This window comes from Gobio gobio (assembly GCF_949357685.1).
Source record: "Gobio gobio genome assembly, chromosome: 21".
Classification (NCBI taxonomy): domain Eukaryota; kingdom Metazoa; phylum Chordata; class Actinopteri; order Cypriniformes; family Gobionidae; genus Gobio; species Gobio gobio.
This window is the reverse complement of record NC_137117.1, coordinates 5,517,763-5,530,740: the sequence shown is the minus strand read 5'-3', so window position 1 is coordinate 5,530,740 and position 12,978 is coordinate 5,517,763. Positions and strand designations below refer to the sequence as shown.

At 43.1% G+C, this 12,978-nt stretch overlaps 1 protein-coding gene across 1 annotated transcript in view; it reads left to right on the top strand.

Moving 5' to 3' along the window:
• Positions 1-10,523, top strand: part of psip1b (PC4 and SFRS1 interacting protein 1b) — a 32,845-nt gene extending 22,322 nt beyond the window's left edge. Inside the window, exons 25-30 of the mRNA XM_079802587.1 lie at positions 302-336; positions 731-810; positions 894-995; positions 1,080-1,227; positions 3,011-3,089; positions 7,213-10,523. Of these exons, the coding sequence (XP_079658713.1) occupies positions 302-336; positions 731-810; positions 894-995; positions 1,080-1,227; positions 3,011-3,089; positions 7,213-7,219 (451 nt within the window). The 3' untranslated portion in view covers positions 7,220-10,523. The remainder of the gene's footprint in view (positions 1-301; positions 337-730; positions 811-893; positions 996-1,079; positions 1,228-3,010; positions 3,090-7,212) is intronic.
• Positions 10,524-12,978: the final 2,455 nt, after the last annotated feature.

Genomic DNA, 12,978 nt, shown 5'->3' with positions numbered 1-12,978 from the left:
TCTCTTCTGATTGGCTGTGAGTGTGAATTGATTTGGTTGCGAGTGCATTTGCAGAGACTCCGCCCACACTCTCTTCTGATTGGCTGTGAGTGTGGATTGATTTGGTTGCGAGTGCATTTGCAGAGACTCCGCCCACACTCTCTTCTGATTGGCTGTGAGTGTGGATTGGTTGCGAGTGATCAAGATCTGGTGATTTGACTGTTGTCGCTATAAATGATATTCAAACTCACATTAGACGCGTTTAGCGTTAATGATGATGATGTCGTAGTTATGATTATTAACTGAGTGTTTGTTTCTACAGACAGAACAACACCAGCAGAGAGGAGGAGCGCAAAGGTGAGACACACACATCGAAACCTGTGTGTGTGTGTGTGTAGCGCTCTAACTGTGTGTGTGTGTGTGTGTGTGTGTAGCGCTCTAACTGTGTGTGTGTGTAGAGCTCTAAATGTGTGTGTGTGTGTGTAGCGCTCTAACTGTGTGTGTGTGTGTGTGTAGCGCTCTAACTGTGTGTGTGTGTGTGTGTAGCGCTCTAACTGTGTGTGTGTGTGTAGCGCTCTAACTGTGTGTGTGTGTGTGTGTGTAGCGCTCTAACTGTGTGTGTGTGTGTGTGTAGCGCTCTAACTGTGTGTGTGTGTGTGTAGCGCTCTAACTGTGTGTGTGTGTGTGTGTAGCGCTCTAACTGTGTGTGTGTGTAGCGCTCTAACTGTGTGTGTGTGTGTGTGTGTTTCAGCTCCCTCCCTGTCGGTCACAGACTCTCTACTCTACCGGCTGCACGGTGACATCAGAATCTCCATGACGCTCGACAATCCAGTATGAACCGGTTTCCTGTCAGTTGTTCATCAGTTGCGTATGTGTTGCGGGGATTGTGGGTAATCTCTCTCTCTCTCTGTCAGGATGTCAGTAAGTGTCTGTCGGCTCTGGACGAGCTGAGCACCGTCCCTGTGTCGTCCCGAAACATCCAGAACCACAGCGAGCTCATCGACACACTCCGCAAGGTGAGAGTGCGGCCCGTCCGCCGCTGAGGCTTCTGGGTCAGAGCCGGGACTCACGCGTGTGTGTGTGTGTGTGTGTGTCGTCAGATGCGGTGGTTCCGTGGTAGCGAGGCCATCATGTTCAAAGCCTCCATGCTGTATCACCGCTTCAAGAACATCTACCTGATCGGGGACGCAGACGAGGCTCTGAGTCCGCAGTACATCGAGGCTCTGCAGGAGGAGCGGGAGCGCGCAGGTAAAGGTCAGAGGTCATGTGACCGCTCACACTCACACCTGCTCATCTCCATCAGCTCATAGAACCGCTTGCGTGAAATTTGCCACACTGATAGAGGGCAGTCTGATCTGTCACTGTAGCAATTTTGGAGTCTCTAACTCAATCCCTCTAGCGCCACCGTCAGTCCAAAGTTTCACTCATGTGTATGCTAATAACTTTTGAACCCTAAGGGATAGAGACAAAAAAAAAATTCCCGCCATTTTGAATTTTACGAAAAACCTACTTTTGCGAACTCCTCCTAGACGGTTCATCTGATTTGCTTGAAAATTGACCCAGATCATCTTCCGACCATGTTGCGAAGTTGTGGAATTCAAGTTGATTCGTCAAATCGTTTTCGATAAACACACAAACAAATTTTACGTAGCGCTTGCGAAAATACACTTAAGGCTATATCTCCGCAACGCTTTATCGTATTCAAACCAAACTTAGTACATGTCATCACAAGCATGACCTGAGGCAACATGCAGCGTTTCGGCACAGCGCCACCTACCGGTCCGGAGATACAAAAATGGCTATTTTTGCTTATAACTTCTGAACCATTTGTCCAAAAATAAAAAGTGTTCTCGTTAGATTCAGGACGGCATGCAGAGTCGTCTGATATCCAATTTTACCATATCAGCCATTTTGGCTGTCGGCCATTTTGAATTATGTGCTAAAATGCTGTATTTTATGAACTCTGGAATTTATATTAAATTAATAATTTAGCGCTTAAAAAACGTTAGATGATATCTTCGCAACCGCTAGTCCGATCGAGACGAAACCAGCGTCAGAAGTTTAGAAACATAGGTCGATAGCTGACCGCTAATGCCCAAATGTCAAAATATTGATAGTAAGGGGAGTAAAATCCAATCAAAGTCAGGTGTCAGTCATATTTTACGTGTTTTTTCATATAAATGTCTATAACTTCAAAATGAAATTAGATATTTTCACCAAAATTGACACACACATGTATGGGCTCACTACGAGGACACATACAAATATGGTAGGATTGTGTCTCTTGGTGGCGCTAATAATGGAACAAAACATTAAATTCCTATAGACTACAATGCATTTTTCAGCCTTTTTGCCTAAAATCATCTTCAAATGTGTTTTAATTGCTCATTGCTGCTGTTGATCTGACACTGCCAGCCATTTTGGCATGCCTTGTCTTCTTACTTTGCCCTTGGCCCCGGTAATGCTGCTTGCAGATATATTCTTTTATTTTTTTTCTCTTTTTGGAGAATTTAATGGTTAAATTTAAATTTTTGTAAACAAAAAGCATGTCTAATTAATTGGAATCATAAATATTATTTTTTTTTAAAAAGGGTCCTAAACATTTATTTTCATAAAAATGATCAAATTTAACAATTTATTAAAAGTTTTATGGTGTTTATGTATAAGGTACTATGTCAAGTTGTTGCTGTTAATCTGTGTTTTGTTCAATTGTTATTAAATTCTATTTAATCTGTTAAATTTTTCTCCAAATTCATTTTTGGGGGATTTTAATCATTAAATTTAAATTTTTATAAACATAAAGCATGTCTAATTAATTGGAATCATACAAAGTGTAAATTTTAACAACAGTTTATTCAAACTTTAACCTTTTTTTTTAACCAACACACGGCTAACTAACTCAACCAGGCCCCGCCCCTTTATTCTGCGCATTAATTATTATAATGAGGAATATGAACTTGTGCTCATCACACACTAGAGACAGATGAAGATGAAGTAATAACTGTGTGTGTGTGTGTGTGTGTGTGTCCAGTTCTCAGCCCGACGGGCATCTGCCAAGAGACTCCGGACACCACACAAGCGCCTCAACCCACTGACCTCGTACCTCACAGGTATGACATCATCATGACATCACATCAAACTTTTTTTTTAATCTTTTATGTTAATTTAACATTTAATCACCGTACGTTAATGTGTGTGTGTATATTATATACAGGGGCTGGTCATATAATTAGAATATCATCAAAAAGTTTAAAAAGGGAAACTTGTATATTACATTCATTCATTACAAAGACTGATATATTTCAAATGTTTATTTCTTTTAATTTTGATGATTATAACTGACAACTAAGGAAAATCCCAAATTCAGTATCTCAGAAAATAAGAATATTACTTAAGACCAATACAAAGAAAGGATTTTTAGAAATCTTGGCCAACTGAAAAGTATGAACATGTACAGCACTCAATACTTAGTTTGGGCTCCTTTTGCCTGAATTACTGCAGCAATGCGGCGTGGCATGGAGTCGATCAGTCTGTGGCACTGCTCAGGTGTTATGAGAGCCCAGGTTGCTTTGATAGTGGCCTTCAGCTCTTCTGCATTGTTGGGTCTGGCATATCGCATCTTCCTCTTCACAATAGCCCATAGATTTTCGTTGACCTTGGACCTCAGAAAACACAGTGGACCAACACCAGCAGATGACATGGCACCCCAAACCATCACTGACTGTGGAAACTTTACACTGGACCTCAAGCAGCGTGGATTGTGTGCCTCTCCTCTCTTCCTCCAGGCTCTGGGACCCTGATTTCCAAAGGAAATGCTAAATTTACTTTCATCAGAGAACATAACTTTGGACCACTCAGCAGCAGTCCAGTCCTTTCTGTCTTTAGCCCAGGCGAGACGCTTCTGATGCTGTCTGTTGTTCAAGAGTGGCTTGACACAAGGAATGCGACAGCTGAAACCCATGTCTTGCATACGTCTGTGCGTAGTGGTTCTTGAAGCACAATCCTCTCCAGGGTGTGGTTATCCCTATTGCTTGTCCACTTTTTTCTTCCTTCCCTTCGCCTCTCTATTAATGTGCTTGGACACCAGTGATGCGCGGGTCAATGTATAAACAACCCGCACCCGACCGACGTTTTCAACTAACCCGCCCGCAACTCGGACCGCAAAAAAAAAGAAGAAAATATTGTACCCGACCCGCTTCCTGACCCGCATTTTTTAAAAGTAGTAAATGCTCATCGTAGCTCATTGGGCCATTGAGAAAATGTTTCAGGCCCTGACGTGGTGCGCTCAGAGGTGCAGCAGCGAGAGCAGGAAGTTCTTGAGGCGGCCCATCATTTTCCATTTCAGCTCCAGATGCATATTATTGATGAACGCGATGTTTATGTTTCGACCCGGCTTGAAGAATTCATCAGCCCACATTTGGAAAACATTTGGAAAAGTGTGAAAGCCCTTAGGAGCGCAAACTGTTATTTTTCTGAATGCTGTATGATATAGCCTAGTGTTATGTAATACAGGCTTGATTTATTCATTTATTTCGTTAAATTTTCTTAACAATTAAGATGCTGCATGTGTTTATCCAGTCTAATCGAAGTGTGCGTCTCTCCCCCGACTTTCCCAACAAAAATCCCGCCCCCTCTCAGAAAATACATAAAACTGACTTTAAATGCGTTTAAAAGTAGCCTATTAAAATGGTACAATGGCATTGCTCAGTTCAACGTTTTGGGAAATCGGGCATTTTGTCCCGCGTCAGCATTTATTCAAAAGTTAATAACGCTCAACATTCAAAAGGTAAATAAGGATTTATTGACGATCCGACCGACCGTGACCCGAATATCATTAAAAATATTTTTGGATGACTCGTAACCGCGGGTAACCGCGGGTGGCCGCGGGCACCCGCTCATTTTGGATCAACCCGCGCATCACTGTTGGACACAGAGCTCTGTGAACAGCCAGCCTCTTTTGCAATGACCTTTTGTGTCTTGCCCTCCTTGTGCAAGGTGTCGATGGTCGTCTTTTGGACAACTGTTAAGTCAGCAGTCTTCCCCATATTTGTGTAACCTACAGAACTAGACTGAGAGACCATTTAAAGGCCTTTGCAGGTGTTTTGAGTTCATTAGCTGATTAGAGTGTGGCACCAGGTGTCTTCAATATTGAACCTTTTCACAATATTCACATTTTCTGAGATACTGAGTTTGGGATTTTCCTTAGTTGTCCGTTATAATCATCAAAATTAAAAGAAATAAACATTTGAAATATATCAGTCTGTGTGTAATGAATGAATATAATATACAAGTTTCACTTTTTGAATGGAATTAGTGTAGTAAATCAACTTTTTGGATGATATTCTAATTATATGACCAGCACCTGTGTGTATATATATATACAGTGAGGAAAATAAGTATTTGAACACCCGCTATTTTGCAAGTTCTCCAACTTAGAAATCATGGAGGGTCTGAAATTGTCATCGGAGGTGCATGTCCACTGTAGCAGACATAATCTAAATTAAAAAAAATCCAGAAATCACAATGTATGATTTTTTAAACTATTTATTTGTATGATACAGCTGCAAATAAGTATTTGAACACCTGAGAAAATCAATGTTAATATTTGGTACAGTAGCCTTTGTTTGCAATTCCAGAGGTCAAAGGTTTCCTGTAGTTTTTCAGCAGGTTTGCACTGCAGGAGGGATTTTGGCCCACTCCTCCACACAGATCTTCTCTAGATCAGGTTTCTGGCCGGAGTTTGAGCTCCTCCAAAGATTCTCTATTGGGTTTAGGTCTGGAGACTGGCTAGGCCACGCCAGAACCTTGATCTGCTTCTTACAGAGCCACTCCTTGGTTCTCCTGGCTGTGCTTCGGGTCATTGTCATGTTGGAAGACCCAGCCTCGACCCATCTTCAGCTCTAACTGAGGGAAGGAGGTTGTTCCCCAAAATCTCGCAATACATGGCCCCGGTCATCCTCTCCTTAATACAGTGCAGTCGCCCTGTCCCATGTGCAGAAAAACACCCCCACAGCATGATGCTGCCACCCCCATGCTTCACAGTAGGGATGGTGTTCTTGGGATGGTACTCATCATTCGACCCAAAAAGTTCTATTTTGGTCTCATCTGACCACATGACTTTCTCCCATGACTCCTCTGGATCATCCAAATGGTCATTGGCAAACTTAAGACGGGAACCTTCCGTGCCATGCATGATTTCAAACCATGACCATGTCTTAGTGTATTACCAACAGTAACCTTGGAAACGGTGGTCCCAGCTCTTTTCAGGTCATTGACCAGCTCCTCCCGTGTAGTTCTGGGCTGATTTCTCCCCTTTCTCAGGATCATTGAGACCCCACGAGGTGAGATCTTGCATGGAGCCCCAGTCTGAGGGAGATTGACAGTCATGTTTAGCTTCTTCCATTTTCTAATGATTGCTCCAACAGTGGACCTTTTTTCACCAAGCTGCTTGGCAATTTCCCCGTAGCCCTTTCCAGCCTTGTGGAGGTGTACAATTTAGTCTCTAGTGTGTTTGGACAGCTCTTTGGTCTTGGCCATGTTAGTAGTTGGATTCTTACTGATTGTATGGGATGGACAGGTGTCTTTATGCAGCTAACGACCTCAAACAGGAGCATCTAATTTAGGATAATAAATGGAGTGGAGGTGGACATTTTAAAGGCAGACTAACAGGTATTTGAGGGTCAGAATTCTAGCTGATAAACAGGTGTTCAAATACTTATTTGCAGCTGTATCACACAAATAAATAGTTAAAAAATCATACATTGTGATTTCTGGATTTTTTTTTTTTAGATTATGTCTCACAGTGGACATGCACCTACGATGACAATTTCAGACCCCTCCATGATTTCTAAGTGGGAGAACTTGCAAAATAGCGGGTGTTCAAATACTTATTTTCCTCACTGTATATATAATATATGTATGTTTACTTAAGCTAATTTACTTATTTTAATAATATTATTATTATTATTAATAATTTTTAGACTTTTAATCTCATTTATTTTACATTTTATCATAATTTAACATTTAATCATTTGTTTATTTCATTATATTTGGTTTCTCTCTAGACTTTTAAGCAAATTTAGAAATAAATAATAAAGCACATTTATTTATTTTGTTTCGTCACATGTTAATTTAATATTTAATAACTTATTTATTGACCTTTTTCATGTTCATGCATCTGAACTGTTTAATTTGTATCAGACCTACTGATTTCTGACTGACCTCTGTTCTCAGGAGCTGACCCAAGGAACCAGTGTTTTTAACCAGGAGAGAGAGAGAGAGAGAGAGAGTTATTTATTGGCTCAGAGATGAGGAGCGTCAGTGTTAAACACACATCAGGATCCGTCTCAAACCCTCACACCACCACCTCCACCGCTTTTAGATCTTCCCTTCCTGTGTCACAGACTGACCGCTGCCAATGAGACGGACACACACTAATAACGGCCAGAGGAACTGTGTTCATCCCATGAGGTGTGATCTGGATGTGACCTCAGACTCATGCCTTCCCTTTATCCAGAGCATTAGATGTCATGTGACGCTTCTGTGTGTCTGAAACACTGAGAGTGAGAGTGTCTGAGAGTGTGTTAGAGTCTCTGACCGCTGTCTGAAACACTGCAGATCTGCTCTGAGTGTGTGTTAGAGTCTCCGACCGCTGTCTGAAACACTGCAGATCTGCTCTGAGAGTGTGTTAGAGTCTCTGACCGCTGTCTGAAACACTGCAGATCTGCTCTGAGTGTGTGTTAGAGTCTCCGACCGCTGTCTGAAACACTGCAGATCTGCTCTGAGAGTGTGTTAGAGTCTCTGACCGCTGTCTGAAACACTGCAGATCTGCTCTGAGTGTGTGTTAGAGTCTCTGACCGCTGTCTGAAACACTGCAGATCTGCTCTGAGTGTGTGTTAGAGTCTCTGACCGCTGTCTGAAACACTGCAGATCTGCTCTGAGTGTGTGTTAGAGTCTCTGACCGCTGTCTGAAACACTGCAGATCTGCTCTGAGTGTGTGTTCGAGTCTCTGACCGCTGTCTGAAACACTGCAGATCTGCTCTGAGTGTGTGTTAGAGTCTCTGACCGCTGTCTGAAACACTGCAGATCTGCTCTGAGTGTGTGTTAGAGTCTCTGACCGCTGTCTGAAACACTGCAGATCTGCTCTGAGTGTGTGTTAGAGTCTATGACCGCTGTCTGAAACACTGCAGATCTGCTCTGAGTGTGTGTTAGAGTCTCTGACCGCTGTCTGAAACACTGCAGATCTGCTCTGAGTGTGTGTTAGAGTCTATGACCGCTGTCTGAAACACTGCAGATCTGCTCTGAGAGTGTGTTAGAGTCTCTGACCGCTGTCTGAAACACTGCAGATCTGCTCTGAGTGTGTGTTAGAGTCTCTGACCGCTGTCTGAAACACTGCAGATCTGCTCTGAGAGTGTGTTAGAGTCTCTGACCGCTGTCTGAAACACTGCAGATCTGCTCTGAGTGTGTGTTAGAGTCTCCGACCGCTGTCTGAAACACTGCAGATCTGCTCTGAGTGTGTGTTAGAGTCTCTGACCGCTGTCTGAAACACTGCAGATCTGCTCTGAGTGTGTGTGTTAGAGTCTCTGACCGCTGTCTGAAACACTGCAGATCTGCTCTGAGAGTGTGTTCGAGTCTCTGACCGCTGTCTGAAACACTGCAGATCTGCTCTGAGAGTGTGTTAGAGTCTCTGACCGCTGTCTGAAACACTGCAGATCTGCTCTGAGAGTGTGTTAGAGTCTCTGACCGCTGTCTGAAACACTGCAGATCTGCTCTGAGTGTGTGTTCGAGTCTCTGACCGCTGTCTGAAACACTGCAGATCTGCTCTGAGTGTGTGTTAGAGTCTCTGACCGCTGTCTGAAACACTGCAGATCTGCTCTGAGTGTGTGTTAGAGTCTCTGACCGCTGTCTGAAACACTGCAGATCTGCTCTGAGTGTGTGTTAGAGTCTCTGACCGCTGTCTGAAACACTGCAGATCTGCTCTGAGAGTGTGTTAGAGTCTCTGACCGCTGTCTGAAACACTGCAGATCTGCTCTGAGAGTGTGTTAGAGTCTCTGACCGCTGTCTGAAACACTGCAGATCTGCTCTGAGAGTGTGTTAGAGTCTCTGACCGCTGTCTGAAACACTGCAGATCTGCTCTGAGTGTGTGTTAGAGTCTCTGACCGCTGTCTGAAACACTGCAGATCTGCTCTGAGTGTGTGTTAGAGTCTCTGACCGCTGTCTGAAACACTGCAGATCTGCTCTGAGAGTGTGTTAGAGTCTCTGACCGCTGTCTGAAACACTGCAGATCTGCTCTGAGAGTGTGTTAGAGTCTCTGACCGCTGTCTGAAACACTGCAGATCTGCTCTGAGAGTGTGTTAGAGTCTCTGACCGCTGTCTGAAACACTGCAGATCTGCTCTGAGAGTGTGTTAGAGTCTCTGACCGCTTTCTGAAACACTGCAGATCTGCTCTGAGAGTGTGTTAGAGTCTCTGACCGCTGTCTGAAACACTGCAGATCTGCTCTGAGAGTGTGTTAGAGTCTCTGACCGCTGTCTGAAACACTGCAGATCTGCTCTGAGTGTGTGTTAGAGTCTCTGACCGCTGTCTGAAACACTGCAGATCTGCTCTGAGAGTGTGTTAGAGTCTCTGACCGCTGTCTGAAACACTGCAGATCTGCTCTGAGAGTGTGTTAGAGTCTCTGACCGCTGTCTGAAACACTGCAGATCTGCTCTGAGTGTGTGTTAGAGTCTCTGACCGCTGTCTGAAACACTGCAGATCTGCTCTGAGTGTGTGTTAGAGTCTCTGACCGCTGTCTGAAACACTGCAGATCTGCTCTGAGAGTGTGTTAGAGTCTCTGACCGCTGTCTGAAACACTGCAGATCTGCTCTGAGAGTGTGTTAGAGTCTCTGACCGCTGTCTGAAACACTGCAGATCTGCTCTGAGTGTGTGTTAGAGTCTCTGACCGCTGTCTGAAACACTGCAGATCTGCTCTGAGTGTGTGTTAGAGTCTCTGACCGCTGTCTGAAACACTGCAGATCTGCTCTGAGAGTGTGTTAGAGTCTCTGACCGCTGTCTGAAACACTGCAGATCTGCTCTGAGAGTGTGTTAGAGTCTCTGACCGCTGTCTGAAACACTGCAGATCTGCTCTGAGTGTGTGTTAGAGTCTCTGACCGCTGTCTGAAACACTGCAGATCTGCTCTGAGTGTGTGTTAGAGTCTCTGACCGCTGTCTGAAACACTGCAGATCTGCTCTGAGAGTGTGTTAGATGGACGTTTGTTCACTGTTCTGTTTGTAAGAGGTTAAACGCAAGCATTAAAAGGTTGTGTGTGTGTGTGTGTGTGTGTGTGTGTGTGTGTGGATAGGGCAGCTATATCATCATCATCACACACTGATCTGAATCCGGTGCTATCCGTGTTGTGAACACACTCAGCCGTCTCACACACACACACACTCATTGTTTGTCCCGCTCAGACGCCTCCAGATGTGTATTATAAAGCACTTGCATGTGCTTCATGTGTTGATGTTACAGTCGGTATGATCTCATCACATTAAACTGATCTCAATACTCCCTGGTGCTCGTGGAATCACTCTGTGTGAGAGTGAGTGTGTGTGTGAGTGAGTGGGAGTGAGTAGTTGAGTGAGTAGTTGAGTGAGTGTGAGAGAGTGTGAGAGAGTGTGAGAGAGTGTGAGAGAGTGTGAGAGAGTGTGAGTGTGTGTGTGTGTGTGTGTGTGTGTGTGTGTGTGTGTGTGTGTGTGTGTGTGTGTGTGGGAGTCTGAGTGAGAGTGTGTGTGTGTGTAAGAGAGTGAGAGAGTGAGAGAGAGATGGTGAGAGAGAGTGTGAGAGTGAGAGAGTGAGAGAGTGTGTGTATGGGGTGAATTCAGGGTTATTGGGTCATTTCAAAGGCAAAAACTGTCAGAATCATTGGATTTTGTAAACCCAATACTTTTTTGGTTAAATGGTGATAAACGGTATATATCCCGGTAAGTTTTTCTATTTGGAAAAAATAAATCTGTACTTATTTTAATAATAATTTTATTTCACATCCTGCCCCCTGATACTAAAAGCAATGTTGATATTGAAATACAGTGAGTGTAATGAAGGCTATTCAATACATTGTGCAGAAAGGGGGTTTATACGGTGGCCAAAAACTAAATTAATAATTTAGTTTTTAAATTCACTAAACTAAAAATGAAAATAAAAACAAAAGCATATTAGATGGTCACTTTCATAAAAATATATTTACTTCTGGGTTTAAAATTTCACATATGGCACATTTATTGTCCAACAACAGATATTTTAGAAATATGTATATTTTAGTCAGAATTATTGCGTTCCTATTCTACTGCGCTCCGTCTATTTTGCAAAGTGTGATCGCTCCAGCGCCTCCATGTCACGATTATTGTCTGCTATTGCCTATTTGCTTATTTATTAAATCCAGGTAATTTGAAATTAAGGCTACAATTTATACAAAACGAAATTCACTTTAAAGAAATTCAAAATTATTTCTGACCCTATGTCTTTGACTTTGTCTATGCACTTTTCATAATAGTCTAGATGAAATTTAAAATAGCACTATAATATTTAAACATAATTATTAAACAAAATAGCTACATTTAATAGCTACAATGTCAGAACTGGATTTGAGCGAACGTTGTTTTACTGGTGAGCCGTTCATGAGTGGAGCATTTGCTTGGGTCGCACCGCTTCGCTCATTACATGCGCGTTCTCGTCAGAACCCAAAACGGAATGTAGCTTTTGGTCGCAATACGCCGTATTTATTTGCACATTTATTTTGAACCCCCTCAGTGAAAGCATAACTACCATAGTTGACCAGGGTGACACTTCAGCGTGAGAAATCGGGGGTGTGAGCGTGTGAAACCAATGTGTCTCACGGCCAATGTGTGAGAGTTGGCAGCTCCGAAAAGTTGTGGAATTCAAGTTGATTCGTTAAATCGTTTTCGATAAACGCGCGGACAAATTTTACGTAGTGGTTGCGAAAATACACTTAAAGGGTTAGTTCACCCAAAAATGAAAATTCTGTCATTAATTACTCACCCTCATGTCGTTCGAGACCCGTTCATATTCGGAACACAAATGAAGATATTTTAGTGTAAAGCTGATGCTGAGAAAGGCCTCCATTGGCATTCAGTACATTTATACTCCCAAGACCGATAAAAGGCACTTAAAACGTCGTTACAAAGTCCATCTCACCACAGTGACTCTACAATAATCTTACGATGCGACGACAATAGTTTTTGTGCGCAAAAAAAATCAAAATAACACCTTTATCCAACTTGTTCTTGTCTTCCGTGTGTGCCTCCACGACGCATGCGCGAGAATATGACGTAGCGCCGGCGTTCGGACACATGACCCAGAAGAGATTTGTTTACGAGCAGAGGAAGACGTGCGTATCTCAGCTGTTGAATTCTACACTGATCGTGCTTTAGGTCTCGCGTAGTTCTCAAAATGGGGATGAAGTTTGCATTTCATGGATTCCCGAACGCCGGCGCTACGTCATATTCTCGCGCATGCGTCGTGGAGGCACACGCGGAAGACAAGAACAAGCTGGATAAAGGTGTTATTTAGATTTTTTTTTTGCGCACAAAAACTATTGTCGTCGCATCGTAAGATTATTGTAGAGTCACTGTGGTGAGATGGACTTTGTAACGACGTTTTTAGTGCCTTTTATGGGTCTTGGGAGTATAAGTGTACTGAATGCCAATGGAGGCCTTTCTGAAGCCTTTCTCAGCATCAGCTTTACACTAAAATATCTTCATTTGTGTTCCAAATATGAACGGAGGTCTTACGGGTCTCGAACGACATGAGGGTGAGGAATTAATGACAGAATTTTCATTTTTGGGTGAACTAACCCTTTAAGGCTATATCTCCGCAACGCTTTATCGTATTCAAACCAAACTTGGTACATGTCATCACAAGCATGACCTGAGGCAACATGCTGCGTTTCGGCACAGCGCCACCTACTGGTCCGGAGATACGACAAATTGCTATTTTTGCTTATAAT